Raw genomic sequence first — 17,866 nt, 5'->3', positions numbered from 1 at the left:
CTGAGAGTAGTACTCGTCTGTAGCCATGTGACAGTTCTGGTTCAATACATATAATTGAATTCTCTCTGCTCTTAGCATTCAAGATAATTACCTTATATGTTCAAAATTAGAGTGCACATGGTGATTCCGTCACGATGGAATTCATGCTCTGAATATGGATTCGGATACGAGAGTTATTTAAATTTTTAAGTGAATTTTCACAATTGAGAGATCGGGTGAAAAACGATATATAACATGGTATTTTAAAAATTTATGGACGAGTTATGAATAAACTTGGGGGACGAGTTGGTTTGGTGACAATAACAAGCCGATTAGATTTCGGTTCAGGTCCGAATCCAGATCCGGCCTATCATTGGGATAGAAAACATAAACTGCCTGGCGGAGGTATGCTCTCTACCGAGTGCCCTTCTAGTTCTGTCTGTTTGTCTTTCTGTCAGATTGTCTGTATGGTATGTCAATCGCCTACATGTCATAACTTTATACCAATATTTACATAACTTCATTAAATGGTGGAGTTGGTCATAAGGAAGAAGCCTATTGATTTTGAAGTCAAAAGGTTAATAGGTTAATTTAAAAAATCAAAATAACAAAAAAATCAAAAGGTTAATGATAATCCGTATAGGTTCAAAAGGTCAAATATATATATGTTGGAACCCATCTGTGGATCGGTCCCATCGGCCGATGGGTCTGACCCATCTGTGGATGCACGAGAAATGACAATGCAGACCCATCGGCCGATGGGTCTGCGCCATCTGCGGATGTGTTGTTCACCTTGAAGGAATGTGTATGCATCAATGGTGGATGAGTATGTTTATTTGAACCTAAAAATAAGCAATTGATGTCATAAATGTTTATAAAGCAGTCCGTGACATGTGGTTTGTCGATAACCGTTTGTCGATAAGATAAAAATAAGATAATATTTTTAGGTTCAAATAAACATGCTCATCCACCATTGATGCATACACATTCCTTCAAGGTGAACAACACATCCGCAGATGGCGCAGACCCATCGGCCGATGGGTCTGCATTGTCATTTCTCGTGCATCCACAGATGGGTCAGACCCATCGGCCGATGGGACCGATCCACAGATGGGTTCCAACATATATATATATACACACATATATCAGACAGGTCCTTGTTTGAAGGGTGTGCTTTGTTGAGATAGCAACCACTGCCACTACTGCATCAGAACGGATTTTGGAGTTGGATCAAACTCAACTACGTAACAAATCCCGGATTCGACAGTTGAGGAGGTGAGTATGCTTCCAACCAAGTCATCCTGCTGTCGCCAGCCGACATCACCTCACCAATCCTTAAACAAAGGTCTCTTATGCAAGTACGAGCATGAATCACACTCTGCTGTGCTTATCTTTTGAGATCAGATAAGAGCAGAGTAATTCAAGGTGATTGTCGACATTTCCTTTCAGTTCTTACTGCCTTGATCTGTCTCACAACTCACTGTCATGGCGGCCTGCATGTTTGACATTCCAAATGGCTTCAGACCAAAGCGTTCTGTTGCACACAATTTTCAATACGCTCATCTGGCCATTTGGCATCATACAGACACGTTGTCATGGAAAATAGTAGTCTATTTATTCTACTGTTGTGTGAAAGGCTCCCACTGCGAAAACAGCCTTTGCAATATCCAATACACCTGTTGTCATTGCTATTCACCAGCATAAATATCACCATGGTAATCGTGCCAGTCATGCTGCATGCCACATTTATATGGAATCCCTCCGGTACTTCTCCCCACCTCCACCCCACTCCCCTCCTCTTGTATTCCTCTCAGCCAAATCTTTTTTTTTTTTAATCTGATCTCTATAATATTCAAACAGTATCACAACATATATCACATAGATACAAGCAAATTTTACATTCTTTGTGAGATTATGGACAAAAACAGAACTTTTATCTGGACAGATGCTTATTGCTGCAGATATTGCAATTCTTGCTTGTAGCTCAATTCACAAACACAAATATAATGCGAGTGGGTTAGTGAAAGTCTCTTTCTTGAAATAATTTGTTTCATTTCAGGTTATTTCCTGTTCACCTGGTCATGATGAACTATTGCCATGATAGTGTTGTGCATTATAGTTGATAACGGAAGCATTACTTGGTGCATGTAATAGTGAGTGCTTTGCTGGTGACATCCGAGCAGGAAATTTGCATGTATGCAATAAGCTGCTTGCAGGATATTGTCACTGCATTGAAATGTTATTTTGGGTGAGCAGATGGGAAAATGCAGAACATCCTAAATAATTTGGCTGTTGAGTGTGAAACTCAATAAATAGGTATGCTATGTATGGCCTGAGTTATTGTAGTCGGCACGTCCTCCAGTGTAGATACGTCACTCGATGCACACGTTGCACAAAATGGATTTATATTACTGCATCAAACAGGGAGCAGCTTCATGATATTTTTTCGTTGAAATAGATCTGAAACACCATTGATAAATGTCATTGATGACTGCCTGTCCATTCTCTCAAGATGGATGCAAGTGTTTCTTTTCATTTGAATAAGAAGAATACTTGAATAAATGAAAATAATATTTTAGGCTTCTTGGTTTCATATGGGGTTTCAAGGGAGATGTTATGTTTTTGTACCATCTTTTCATTGAATGAAATGAACAAAATGGAGAAAGAGGAGGGATGGGGTGCGAAAAAGAAACAGCTGCAAATGATAGGAAAGAGAAGGCTTTTTCGGTGCGAGGGAAACTCATATCACCTCCTTTGCTGTTCCAAACCCAACCTGTGTTCCTCCACAGCTGCAGACATTCACAAATAGCACATACATGAGAATCGCAATGCTGCAAGGCCCCCTCAGCTGCCGGATCAGTTTCGTCACTTGTTGGCGAGTCATCAGCGACATCAGCGTAGACAAAAATTCGCACCGCTAAGACTAAGCTTCCCCAGCATATACCACGTGCAATGCCAATAGCGGCTAACATCTATCTATAATTCCAGTAATCTCTGTGTGTGTGTCTGTGTGTGTGTGTGTTTGTCTGTGACCGCTGTTTCTCGACAACCACGGGTCCGATATACTTGAAACTTGCCAGGTATATTGCTGGGGACCCGAGGATGTGCCTTTTCAAGGTTTGAAATTAATCGGACCAGTGGTTCCCAAGGTATGGTCACCGTACTCGCAAGCCGTTCGCTTTGGCTTTGCGAATGGACCAAACCATTTCATGTAAATAGAGGGGGGGGGGTTCTACCGTACTCGCAAGCCGTTCGCTTTGGCTTTGCGAATGGACCAAACCATTTCATGTAAATAGAGGGGGGGGGTTCTGTGGTCGTTACTGCCACGTGGTTTCAAAGTTTTTTTTTGTTGTTGTTGTTTGCACGCATGTTTTTTTGCACCCACGTACGGGCACGCCCTAGTCTATCTATAATTCCAGTAATCTCTGTGTGTATGTGTGTGTGTTTGTCTGTGACCGCTGTTTCTCGACAACCACGGGTCCGATCTAATTGAAACTTGCCAGATATATTGCTGGGGACCTGAGGATGTGCCTTTTCAAGGTTTCATATTAATCGGAGAAGTAGTTACCGAGCTATGGTCACCGTACTCGCAAGCCGTTCGCTTTGGCTTTGCGAATGGACCAAACCATTTCATGTAAATAGAGGGGGGGGGGTTCTACCGTACTCGCAAGCCGTTCGCTTTGGCTTTGCGAATGGACCAAACCATTTCATGTAAATAGAGGGGGGGGTTCTGTGGTCGTTACTGCCACGTGGTTTCAAAGTTTTTTTTTGTTGTTGTTGTTTGCACGCATGTTTTTTTGCACCCACGTACGGGCACGCCCTAGTATAAATAACAACACCAAATCATGTGTCTCACCCGTAATTCGAGGGAATAACCAACCAATCAGCTCTCACCTAATCAATTATCCCAGGTGGCTACGCTTATCAAATAGATTAACGCCCATGCTCTCCAAGCCAAAGAAAGCTGCCCAAAGCAACCATGTTCAAAGCTACAAAAGGTAAGCCCTTTACAATTTCAAACCCTACCCAGATTCTTCTTCAGGCTGCGCAAACATTCACAAGTAGTACATACATGATAATGCCAATGCTACACATGCCCTCATCCGCCAGACCAGTTTCATCACGAGTTGACAAATCATGCGCGACAGCATAGACATAACGCACGCCATCGAGGTTCCCAAGCATGTACCACGTGCAATGCCAATAGCAGTTAACATATAGATAACAAGACCCAATCACGTCTCTCATCGTAATTTGAGGAAATAACCAATCACCTCTCACTGAATCAATTACCCCAGGTGGCTAGGATTATCAAATAGATTTACTCCCATGCTCTTCTAGCCAAAGAAGGCTGCAAAAAGCAAATATGAAAAGATACACAAGATAAGCCCTTTCCTGTTTCAAATCCTATCCGGATTCTTCTCCAGTTGCAGACATTCACAAGTAGTACATACTTTGTGTAGCTTACCTTGGTCAGCTTTACCTTATGTAGCAATGAGGTTTAACACAATATTAAATCGACTAGGTTTGCGTGGTTACATGATTGTGTGGCATGATGTAAAAAGCTCATAAAAAGGGAGATGAAACCATGGTTTAAGGCACCAGTCATTCATTTGTGACATTTAAAATCCTCCGTCTTTGAAATAGACTCGAGTTTGGCCTACTAAAGCTATCCGGGCCAGAGGCAAAGCGGTGCGGTGCGCATGTGCACAAGGCGTTTGATGGCACGTTGCATTTATCGGGTTGGCAGGGATTTGTGTGGGAACACATATACTTTTGGATCCCGCTATTCACGGTTCCGCTATTCGCGGAATCCGTGTATTCACGTTTGATAAAATGCGACCTGTTTCTCTAATCGCGGAAAAGTGTCCCGCAAATTCGCGGTTTCTTTTCTATTTGCGGCCGTGTTCCGCGAAATCGCGTTTTTTTTCCCCCTATTCGCGGTCATGATCCAGGAATTGGCGGTTTTTCAGGGGCGCAAATTTTTTTTCATGAGCCACCAGCTTGACACATTTATAAATCCCATCTTTCACCAACCATGAATAAAGCAGCTGGATGTACATACACAAAAAAACATCTACATGCCGCGAGCATGACGTGCTTATACAGTACATTCACTGCTATGTGATTTGCATTTTCATGGCTTTCGGGAACGCGAATCTTACCCGCATGACAAGCGAGCTTCGCGGGATATCCAATCAGATGTGTAAACAAGTCAACTCCATGAATTATAGAATGCAAATGCTTCATTAGATCGATTACAGTTTGCAATTTACAGCAAAGAATCATCAGAGATCTTACACAATGAAAACACGTCGGGGGATGTTCCATCAACGACGAAAATGTCAACCCTGCGAATTATAGAATGCAAATGCTTCATTAAATCTATTATTGAAATTAGCAGATAGGCTCAATACGGCATCATCGATAACATCCCCCACAAACAATGGACAGAGTACTTCCCGCATCTAACCACAATGCTTGAAATCCTACATAAACAGACTGTGTCCTCAATCTCAATCATTGTTCTCGTCCCGTTGCTTCAACCTGTGTTTTTGACTCGCTCTGCTCATCGTTCAATTATGGCTCCCAAGTGCAAGACCAGTGCCGGAGATGCGTCAACTACCAAGAGGCAGAAGAAAGTGATGTGCCTGAGCCAGAAAGTGGAGCTGCTTGACTGGCTTTCGAGAGGAGAGAGTGCGGCTCTGTGGGCAGGTATTACGGCATCAACGAATCCACCGTTTGCTACATACAGAAGAAGGAGAAGGCGAATTGTGAGAAACTTTCAGCGAGTGCTGTATGAGTACGAAGGTGGTCACCCATGTCCGGAATGTCCACATGGAAAGGACAGAGAAGAATCTCAGAATATGGATTGAGGACAACATGCAGACAAGGGACTTCATACTGAAAACCATGATGTTGAACCGTTCCCTAAACCCGCTCATTGAGGATAAGTTGGATGCCATTCCAAAGGTTTCCGAGGAGGAGGAGGCGGAGGCGGGCAGTAATCAGGAAGAGGTTCCGAGGTCCAACCTCACAGACCAGTTCCTGGGCGAATTGCTGCAGGACATGCGGGCAATTGTCGGCAGGGTGCAAAACGCTGACCCAGTCGTGGAGAGGTTACTCAAGTTCAAGAGGGGCTTGGATGCTCCCATACAAAGAGCTGCATCAAAATATTGGGCAATGTGCAGACAGCTCCCCATTTCTTCAGCCCTGCTCCCTCCACCTCAAGACCAGATCATAAAGGGTCATTCTAAAGGGTGATTCTAAAGGGTAATTCTAAAGAGTTGTAAAGGGTAATTCGTAGGGTTCTAAATGGTAATTCTAAAGGGTTTCATTCGCCTCTAGGATTTGCCTATTTCATATTAAAAATGACAATCTGAACCGCTTCTTTCAGACATGGGTGCGATTTTATTTTTACCCTCAAGCTATGGGTCCTGGTCCTAACAATGTCTGCTCTGCTAAAAAAAACTGCACTGCACCTATCTTTTCCACACCCTTCATTATCTTAAACACCTCTATCATATCCCCTCGCAATCACTTTATAATTCGCAAACCTCGCAAACCCTTTAGAATCACCATTTTGAATCATCCTTTAGAATCATCCTTTAGAATCATCCTTTAGAATCATACTTTAGAATCACCCTTTAGAATTACCCTTTAGAACCCATTGGAATTACCCTTTAGAACCCATTAAAATTATCCTTTAGAACCCTTTAAAATTACTCTTTAGAACCGTTTAGAATTACCCTTTAGAACCCTTTAGAATGAAATACAGGGTGGTAGAATGTTCTTCTTCTTCATTGTTGACGCTTTGAATCTGGGCATCAATCCGGAACCTCTACTTGGAAATAAGAGGACGCATTTCCTTCATATTCAGCACAACAAACACAACAACATTGCATGTTAAAGCCATTTTCCCTGCTAGAGCAGGGGTTAGCCTTGTGGGCCCTTACATTCAGCACATACAATAATATTATAATAATATCTAATAATATATGCAATAAAATATAATTAAAATATTATATACATAATATGATATGTTATATTTAAAAATATATATATATATATATATATATAATATTAAATAATATAAAAATAAACAATATAATATAATCTACTATATAAGAGAGATGTCTGTCTGTGTGTGTCTGTGTGTGTGTCGCCATTTTTCTCAGAGATGGCTGAACGGATCTTCGTCAAACTTTCAGAGATTCATCAGTGAGTGCCTGGGAGTGTTTTAGGCAAAAAAAGCAAAAACAATTGAAAAAAAAAAGGATCGGTATTTTTGGAGTTAAAAAAACAATAATAATAATATCGCTCGATAGTGCCTAAGCTTTTTAAAATTAATGACAGTTATATACAAGTAGCTCATTCGCATAAATAAATAAAAAACAATCACCAGACATTTGAATACAAATAAATCAAACAATTCCGGAAGTGTACGAAGTTGGTAGTACGGCTTCTTCTTCTTCCTGATAGGCATCACACTCAACTCAGAAACGTGATGAACGCCACATTCACCCCATTCACCCACCAGCATATATATGAACCCCCTTCCTCTCCTGCCTCCCCCTTCCCCCCTCCCCTCCCCTACCCCCTCACCCCCCTCCCCTTCCCACCTCCCTCCCCCTCCACCCCCTTTCCCCCTACCCTTGCCCCATCCCTCCCCCTACCCCCTCTCTCCCCTCCCCTCCCCTACCCCCCCTCTCCCCTCCACCTCTCGCAGTACCTTCAAACGGACGGATGGACATTTGGTGAATTATAGTAAGATGGTGAAGATCCGGATTCGGCTACTATAATTTTAAAAGTGATTCTTCACCATTGGGAGATAGGGCCAAAAACGATACATAGCAGGATATCTCGAAAAGTTGTGGACGGATTTGGACGAAACTTGGTGGACCGGCTGGGTGGCTGACAAGGACGATTCGATTTTGGTGGAGATCTGAATATGGATTCGGACATGAGGATTATTAAATTTTTCAAGTGATTCTTCACCATTGGGAGATAGGGCCAAAAACGATACATAGCAGGATATCTCAAAAAGTTATGGATGGATTTGGATGAAACTTGGTGGACAGGTTGTGTGTGTGACAAGGAAGAATCGATTCAATTTTGTTGAAGATCTGGATCCAGATACAGCTAGTATAATTTTTTAAGTGATTCTTCACCATTGAGTGATATGGCCAAAAACGAGGGGTAGATCAGGGTATGAAAGACTGGACCTATGGTGATTCCTGTGATTGATTTTGATTAAATGTGATTCTGTGTTGTGATTTTCAGGTCTACTCTGAGATACAAAACGTAAACCGTTCACCAAGTGGAGGTATGCTCTCTACTGAGTGCCGTTCTAGTTTACTGTATATACATTTTACCATCACCTCGCCTTACATTCCAACTTGAATGATTTATTTATATTCCCTTTACCATCTCCACGACGAACACACAACTTTGAATGATTTATTTATTTTTACACACTTTACCATCCTATAACCTACATGCCAAGGTGGTTCATTTACCTATTCCGCCAAGGTCAATCGAAGCAAGGTGGAGGCTGTGTATTCCTGATACGCGGAACACCCTGCAATTGCATTTTCCATCCAATCATCATATAACTTTGTTAAAATATTCTCCATGGGTAGGCGGGCCTATGTTGGACGTTTCGTGTCAATTGCTCAAGCAGTTGCGGAGAAAAAAAGTTTAAAAGCGAACAAAGGTGAAAAAGTGAGGGCGGAATAAAAAAGTGAGGGAGGAAAAAAGAAAAGTGAGGGCCTCAGTTGACGTTCAACAACATGGTCAAGGATGGTTGTGATCGCCTATTACCAAAACCACTACCTATAAAGCACCTTGAATTACATCTGGATTTATGTACATTTTCACAATCTTTATTTATTCAGTTAGTTATTTAGTTATTTAAGTGTAAAAATTTTAAGTTGAAACTGGAGCCTGTTTCCTCAATGAGGACTTGCATCCTTGTTATTTTTGTCTGTTTTTGGATGAGTAAGTTTGGTTTTGTTTGACAAGTCTGCAACAGCTAGTTAAGATGTTTAAATACCACATGAAGGAGAAATTGTGATGTTCAATTGATTGGTGGTAATTTCATCAGGACTTCCATCATTAGTATTACATCAGTATTACGATGAACATATACAGTCAATTTCACCACGTGGTATAATAAAGTATACCTACCTCATATTCAATCAGTTTTCTTACAGACTTGTCCTGTTCCTGCACTGTGGGCTGACCAGGTGATGTGTCTTCATCCAGTAGTTCTTTGACCTGAGTTGAGCCATTTTCCTCTGGGGTTTTCTCTGCGTCAACTTCTAGTTCAACCTGAGACTCAGGAACTGAAATGGGCTCTTGGGTTAAAGGTTCGGACTGGAGAGCTGGTGGTTCAGGCCGTTCACGTTCATGTAAGTTGAAATTTTGAACCTCAGGAAGGACTGTCTCACATTCTGCTGTTGGTGATAGCAGCGTTTGCCTCATGAGCACTGGGGGACAGCTGGCACCAGTTTTCGGCTTCCTTTGCTTCTATGAGGAATATGAGGGAAAGGTGAGAATGACAATTAAAGGAAGTTTTTTTTAAAGTGCATTTGGTAGATCTATTTTTCTGTAAGTCTCTATGTAGCCATTAATGTCTTAGGTGACAAAGTAAAATAAAAAAATTCAGGTTAATGTGGCTTTGTTACACTCAAAATGTCAGTGTGCTCCAGAATGTAGCACCATAAGCGCAGATATTTCAAATTGACATAAACCTGACCTAAATCCTGAAACGTATTAACTCACTGGACCTCCCACAAGCCTGAAACAAATCTTAATCCAATAAAATATTCTTAAAACCAACTTAAAACCAAGGCTTTCATCTGCAGCTCAATGGAATACTGTTCCCCCCTCTGGGCCGGTGCTCCTGCCTCACACCTAGCTCGGCTTCACGCTGTTGAAACCAAAGCTTTCAGAATCATTGGAATCTCCTGGATGAAGCTAACTCCGAGGGCCTTTCACTCACTCACCACAGGCAGGTTGGTGGTCTTTCTGTCTTCTACCGACTCCTCTTCCGCCTTGCTCCCCCAGCTCCATCTGTGCTCTGTTCCCCAAATATTCCTACAGGTCGCACAAGATCTGCCAGCAACCCTCTTAAGGTTAAACTGCCAAAATCTAGGCTCTCTGCTAACCTTCACTCTTTCATTCCCCTTTTCTCCCGCCTCTGGAACAAACTCCCCCACTCCTTTCAATCCCACTCCTCCCTCCAGGTCTTTAAAACAGCTCTTCACCACCATCTCTTATCTTCCCCCATCCAAAACCTTGATCTTTTCTACCCCCGCTAATTCACCCCAGATACACTTTTTTGAAATTCCAACTTCTTTCCTGGAAGTCCTTGCAGTGTCCATATGTTTTATACCTCTCCCACCTCCCCCCAAGCCCTCTCCCTCCCACATTTCTCTCGATGTCCCTGCTCTCAAATGTTGTGTTTGTGTCCTTCCCCCTCTCTCCCCATCTTGTCTAACGCTCCCCTTATTTTGTGTTTTATGTGTCGGTTTGACTTTTTGTGTGATTAATGTTAGCTCTTTCACGAGCCTCGATCTTGTATATAAAAAAAAAGAAATAAAAAAAAGAATATTATTAACTAGCAGGAACCAACTGAAACATCACATGTAAAATGTGACTTCAAGTCATCAGCTCTCCCACCACCACCCAACCCCAAGTCCTCAAGCCACCAATCCCCCAATCCCAAGTATTCAAAGCTCCTCCCCACCCAAAGTCATCAACCCCCATTCCAACTCCAAGACTTCAAATCCCTCCTCCCCCAGTCCAGGTTGTTGACCCCCTTCCACCACAATTCCTCAAATCCACCCAACGCCTCAAACCCACTCTCCCAACTCTGTCACATCTCTATGCTCCCCCCTGTGCACAACTCCATGTCCTCCCATCCCACTTTCCTCAACCACCACACACTCCAGATCTATGTCCTCCTCTCCCCATTTCCTCAACAAGTCCTTAACCTCCACCCCACCACAAGTCTTCAACACCCCACACTCCAAAGTCTCAAGCCCCTCTCCCAACTCTCTGTTCTCCCCTCCCCATTTATTCTACAAGACCTCAACTCCCCCCCTAACAAAACACAAGTTCTCAACATCCTCCCAACCATAAGTACTCAACCTCCCCCTCCTCCCAAAGCATCAACCACCCTCTCCAAACTCACAGTCCCCAGGGACCGCACCAGCTCTCTGTGCTGCCCTTCCCTTTTCAAGTCCTCGATCCCCCCGAACCCCAAGTCCGCAATACACCGCCCCCCCCCCCCCCCCAAGCCTCAATCCCCTCTCCAAAGTCTCTGTCATTCCCTCCCACCTTTCTTATTCAAGTCCTCAACCCACCTCCTCTTCAAATGCCTGAACCTCCCACCCCAACTCACTATCCTCATCTCCCTCTTTCTTCCCATTCTTAACAACATTATACAAAGATACACAAGGAACTTTGGGTCAAGATGAGGCCGTGAGGCCCATCATTTCATTTCATTATTTTTTCTTGTCCACGTGAAATGTGGAAGTTTTCATCAACTGGCAATTCCATTCAAAAAAGGTGCATTACATCCTTTTCACATTCATATTAAACATGTGAATTGAATTAAAGCACAAATAACAAACAAAATATGATAGTGCCTTTCTTCCCATTTTCCTCATTCCTGTTCTCGTTCATCTATCTATAATTCCAGTAATCTCTGTGTGTGTGTGTGTGTGTGTGTCTGTGTGTGTGTTTGTTTGTCTGTGACCGCTGTTTCTCGACAACCACGGGTCCGATATACTTGCAACTTGCCAGGTATATTGCTGGGGACCCGAGGATGTGCCTTTTCAAGGTTTGAAATTAATCGGACAAGTAGTTACCGAGCTATGTCCAAAAAACGATTCAACCAATCAGAGAGCAGCGAGCTATCACGTGTGCCGAACGTGGCGAACAGACTCTGCCTCGGACGGCACATTTGAGAGCGTATTCATTTATTTCACAACTATGTTGGCGCTATGTTGGCGTTAAACTATGTTTTAAAACTAATAAAAACTAATTTGCGATTCTTTCGCTTTCCTGCGCGTTTGTGCATGCTATGGCGGCGATTTCTTTACCAAACTCCGCAAGCCGTTCGCTTTGGACCAAACCATTTCATGTAAATAGAGGGGGGGGGATTGTCACCGTACTCGCAAGCCGTTCGCTTTGGACCAAACCATTTCATGTAAATAGAGGGGGGGGGATATAATTTTAGATATAGATATAGTACGGGCATGCCCTAGTTAAGAACAATGTTAAAAGTAAATAAAACACGTAGCTATAAATTCACAGTCTCGCGGGATGACAGAATCTCGCTATTACTCAGAAACAATAGCGGCGAAGTAAGGTAAATGATAAAAACATACGAGGTTATTCGTAATGGAAAAATATAAATACAACTGGAACTCCTGTGACTGAACTTTATTAATAAACTGGATTTTATGGTCTCTGGTCGAGTAGTTTAAGAGAAAATAGTCAGATAGACAGAGAAACAAACAAGTATCATCTCTATTGCATAAAGTGTCAAAATATTTTATTTCTCTGTGTTTTTTTCAAAGACCTTTCAAACTTTTATTAACTGGAAGTGCATTCTGATCTGCTTTTGTGATCTTCACTTTTAAGACAGATTAATTGAATAGTAAGGCGCATGAAAGGTTGCCAAGTATGCTGTTTGGTCCTCCACATTTGAAGTTTAAAGCAATTTCACTCCTTGGGAAAATTAGTGAAAACAGTTCAGTAATATATTTGCAAGAGTTGAATAAGAATATTGTGAGTCAATTACTTTTAACATCTACAAAACGGATTTCAGTGAAGTTATCATTGAGACATGAGAGCCATTAAGTTTTACTGAACAGTGAACATGAAGGCTGCACTCATGCTGTTCATTGAGTATTAACAAGAATGTGATCTATTCCCTTTCTTATCTGCCTTCATTACTTCCTTTGGAAATGGGATTCACAGATTCACAATTTGAAGGCAAGGCCTGGGTCTATGAGTTGTTCTCCATTGCCATTTTTTTCTACAAACTCATTGGGTAAATTCGCTGCAAAGCCACAACTGTATGCACCGATCTAAGTGTTAAAGTCACCAACGACGGAGATTAAATCCCATTGTGGGCTGTTCTTTTGTAAGGAGTGTAGAGCAGTATATACATTATTTTTCCTCTAACCGTGAAACATTGGTGGGGGTAGACCCTACGATGACAGTGAGCCGTAACTGTGTCCAAACCAGGCTTTAAGTAACGGGCTGCTGAAAGGCTGCCATATTACCAGAGCAATCTTGGCATTCTGGTCCATAGCAATGGCAACTACTTCTCTTTGCAAATTGTTGTCACGGCCTGTATGTATATGTAAAACATTTTTGCAGTGCCCACATTGCCTCATAGTTGTGCAAAGGACATTTCTGCACCATGTGATGAAGTCGCAACATGTTAGAGATTGGTTCATAGCCGTGAAAATACTGACAAGTTGTGGCGAATGCCCGATGTTCTGTCAAGAGTATAGTTCTTCACGCTTCACCAACACGACACAAATATATATACAGTAACGTGAAAAAGTAACTACACCCCATGTAAAGTTTTGACTTTTTCAACATATTTCAACATACAGCTATTTGATCTTCATTTCAACAATATTGACAGATAAAGATGATATAATATAACAAATATCATGAAACATTTACATTTTGTCATCCATTGTATAATTTAAATAAACATAAATGCAAATTTCGCATGTGGAAAAAGTAAGTACACCCCGACATTTACAACTACTTCAAATACCTAAAATTAGAATCAGGTGCACCAGCTCAGGTGCAAATGATTAGAACATCGTTGGAGAGGATCTTGGAGGAACCTGTCTTATTTAAACCTCAGAGATTTCGTTTGGTTTGCTCTTTGTTGTTGAAGTGTGCGGCGTCACAATGCATAGGTCAAAAGAGCTCTCGGAGGCCTTCAGAAAGAAGGTTATAGATGCCTACGAGTCTGGGAAGGAATTTAAAAAGATCTCCAAACAATTTGAAATCAATCATTCGACTGTCCGGAAGATCATCTACAAGTGGAGAAGATTCCAAACAACTGCCAACTTGTTCAGGCCAGGCCGCCCCAGCAAGTTCAGCCCGAGAGCAGACCGCAAGATGCTGAAAGAAGTCTCTAAGAACCCCAGAATGTCAGTACGGGACCTACAGGTAGCTCTTGCCACTGTTGATGTCAAAGTGCACGAGTCTACCATTAGAAAGAGGCTGCACAAATTTGATCTACAGCCTGGTGATGGCTTAGCGGTTAGGGTGCCGGCTTGGGATCCTAGGATCCTGAGTTTGAATCCCGGTTGATCGCTGAATTAACGCCAGGGGGGTTGACTCAGCCTGTCATCCTTCCGAGGTCAGAAAATTGAGTACCAGCTTGCTGGGATGAATGATCACGAAGTGTACCCCGATTTAGAATAGGTACACCATATCCCTGCGCATCGTAAGAACGTGACCAAGGGTTGGCGTCGGGAAGGGCATCCGGCCATAAAAACATTTGCCTCAAACAGGGAACCATGATTGTCATGGGGCCCGCAAGGCTAACCCCCGCTCTAGCGAGGAAAAATGGCCTTAAAACGATCATTCATTCATTCATTCATTCATGGGAGCTGTGCCAGGAGGAAACCTTTGCTGTCCAGAAAGAACATCAGCGCAAGACTAAAGTTTGCCAATGAACACCTAGGCAAAGACCAATACTTCTGGAACAATGTGCTCTGGACAGATGAGTCAAAGGTAGAGCTATTTGGCCACAGCACCAGAAGACATGTTTGGCGAAAACCAAAGACAGCATTTGACCACAAGAACCTGATACCAACTGTAAAGCATGATGGTGGAAATATTATGGTTTGGGGCAGCTTTGCTGCATCAGGGCTTGGGCAGCTCACCATCATAGAATGCACTATGAATTCTTCATTGTACCAGAGGGTGATTGAGGATAATGTGAGGCCATCTGTCGGAAAGTTGAAGCTCAACGGAAGGTGAACCTTGCAACATGACAATGACCCTAAACATACCAGTAAATCCACCAAGGAATGGCTGAAAAGAAAGAAATGGAGGGTTCTGGAATGGCCAAGTCAAAGCCCAGATCGAAATCCCATCGAGACGTTGTGGGGGGATTTTAAACGAGCTGTGCATGCAAGAAACCCCTCAAACATCGCACAGCTGAAAGAATTCTGCATGGAGGAGTGGGCAAAAATTTCTCCCAGTCGATGTCAGAGACTGGTAGACAGTTATAAGAAACGTTTACTTGAGATTGTTTCTGTCCCATACCACCTATTAGAGCCAAGGGTGTACTTACTTTTTCCACATGCGAAATTTGCATTTATGTTTATTTTAATTATACAATGGACTACAAAATGTAAATGTTTCATGATATTTGTTATATTATATCAACTTTATCTATCAATATTGTTGAAATGAAGATCAAATAGCTGTATGTTGAAATATGATGAAAAAGTGAAAGCTTCACATGGGGTGTACTTACTTTTTCACGTGACTGTATGTATGTATGTATGTATGTATGTATGTATGTATATATATATATATATATATATGTATATGTGTATATATATATATATATATATATATATATATATATGTGTGTGTATATATATATATATTTATATATATATATATATATATATAAATGCATATATATATATATATATATATATATATATATATATATATATATATATATATATATATATATATATATATATATATATATATATATATATATATATATATATATATATATATATATATATATATATATATATATATATATATACATATACATATATATATACATATATATATATATACACACAGTATATATATACAGTATATATATATATATATATTTATATATATATATATATATATATATATATATATATACATGCACACACACACACACACACACACACACACACACACACACACACACACACACACACACACACACACACACACACACACACATATTTAAAATATTGTAAAATGGAAACATTCGCCCATCATAAAATATGAAGTTATTTCAATACTCAATCACCAAAGACAAAATTTTAATTTCAAATGAGATGTTATTATCAGTTTTTTGAGAGGTTCAAAGTTTGTGAGATACAAAAAACTCACTGGTGACCCAGTCAGTATTCAGGTAGTGGACAAGAAAATGGAAAAACCTCGGTAAATTAGGGACACCATGCAATGGCTTCCACATAGGTGTGTTCAAAGTGTTATTGTGCAAATAATATCCCAGCATGCTTAGGGTCATGTATAAAAATGCTGCACAGGCTTGGTTGCCTATAATTATGGCTAGTGTGGCTGCAAGAGGAGACCCCCCAATGCCCCCATCCACAAAGCAAGTGTGATCACCCAGTGGTGTAATGAGCATGACATTGATGCCATCCATATGTCATGGCCTTCCCAGTCACCAGATATGATCCCAGTTAAGGCATTTATATAATATTCTGGAATGATTCCTTGGACAGCGTTTTCCACCTCCATCAAACAGGTGCGAGTTGATTGACTTTCTCGTGGAAGAATGTTGCCGCACCCCTCATAAAGAATCCCAGACACTGGTGGACTCGATGCCACAATGCATACAGGCCGTACTGGCCGCACGTGGTGGTCAATGCCCTATTAAGTGACTTTACATTAATGTTTCCATTTTTTTCTGTCCACTATCTGTATATTTATTATCCAAGATTCAAATTTCAGTTTCACAATAAAACTTCAAAATGTTTCCATGACTTATGACATATTTTTGATTTTCCATGACGTTTCAAAGCCTGAATTTATGGACTTTTTTAAAGTATCAAAACTTTTCCAGGATTTCTTTCACCCCATGAACCATGGGCAATCTTACAGATTTTGGTTACTCTTCAACTGCAGCATTCACAAATGCAGTTACCATATGCCAGTATTTTCTACACTAGATTGAAAACATTGCACTAATGATTTTATAGTGTGAAAAAAATATTTGGAGCAAATAATTAATGAATGTGATATGGATGGTCAAGGATAAATGGCTGGGTTCTTCAAAGACAAACACATGGTGTGAAAGCCATGCTGGTGATCAATGAATGGGACAGAGATTTGGCGAGAGCAGCACAACAAACAAGTTTTTTTTGAAGAATCCATTCCAGGATTTGCACTGCATGACTGGGGAGGCTTTACAGAGCTGAAAAATAATCAACATTTAAAGAAAAGGCATGTGGGTGCAAAGTGTGCTAAAGGGAAGACTTGTGATTGAGCCGACATAAGAATGTACAAACACATCATCTCATCATAAAGGCCTATACTGATGACTACGCTTTTCTTTGTTTCATTTTTTATTCGCATTGGCCTGGCTAATAGAAAAAAATATCCTTTCCAAAAGCTGTTTTTAAAAAGCAAGTTAAAGGACCCTTTGCCTACCTCTCCAGGTGACAACAAAAAAAATGCTCAATGCTTAATTAGCTGGCACGCTTCACACTTTGTGAAGTTAACATGTTAAATTTGTTGTGTGGAATTATATTCCCAATTGCCAATATCAGAATATTTCATCACAGGTCAACAATGCATATATGAATGTAACATTTTGTGAAAACCATCTTTTGCGAATCGCATCATGCAGACACACATGCATTAAAGGATTAGAACTCACTGTGTTCAACAACAAAAAAGAAATTAACTTTGAGATCTTAACATCTCATAAACTCTTCCCTGTTCCTCAGCTCCAAAACTGGGCAATGTGGATTGGCAGAAAATTCAATGTTTGTCTCCTTCGTTCTCAACGCTGTCACTGTGCAGCACTTCAGCCTGTTTTAGATTGAGCAAAATTTGA

At 41.1% G+C, this 17,866-nt stretch overlaps 1 protein-coding gene across 18 annotated transcripts in view; it reads right to left on the bottom strand.

Annotated features, from left to right (window-relative positions):
- Positions 1–17,866, bottom strand: part of LOC137423219 (DNA (cytosine-5)-methyltransferase 3A) — a 549,884-nt gene that overhangs the window by 270,031 nt on the left and 261,987 nt on the right. For 14 of the 18 annotated variants that reach the window (XR_010983654.2, XR_010983655.2, XM_068110127.2 and 11 more), the window contains exon 6: positions 9,169–9,510. Coding sequence is in view for 16 of the 18 variants with exons in the window: in XM_068110127.2 (XP_067966228.1) it covers positions 9,169–9,510 (342 nt within the window). In the remaining 2 variants the exon portion in view is untranslated. The remainder of the gene's footprint in view (positions 1–9,168; positions 9,511–17,866) is intronic. The other 4 variants (XM_068110130.2, XM_078774532.1, XM_078774536.1 and 1 more) reach the window with 1 other exon arrangement.

This window comes from Myxine glutinosa, chromosome 3, assembly GCF_964187855.1.
Source record: "Myxine glutinosa chromosome 3, kmMyxGlut1.1, whole genome shotgun sequence".
In the NCBI taxonomy this organism is placed as follows: Eukaryota; Metazoa; Chordata; class Myxini; order Myxiniformes; family Myxinidae; genus Myxine; species Myxine glutinosa.
Note: the sequence above shows the minus strand (reverse complement) of the source record. Positions and strands in the feature narration are given on the sequence as shown.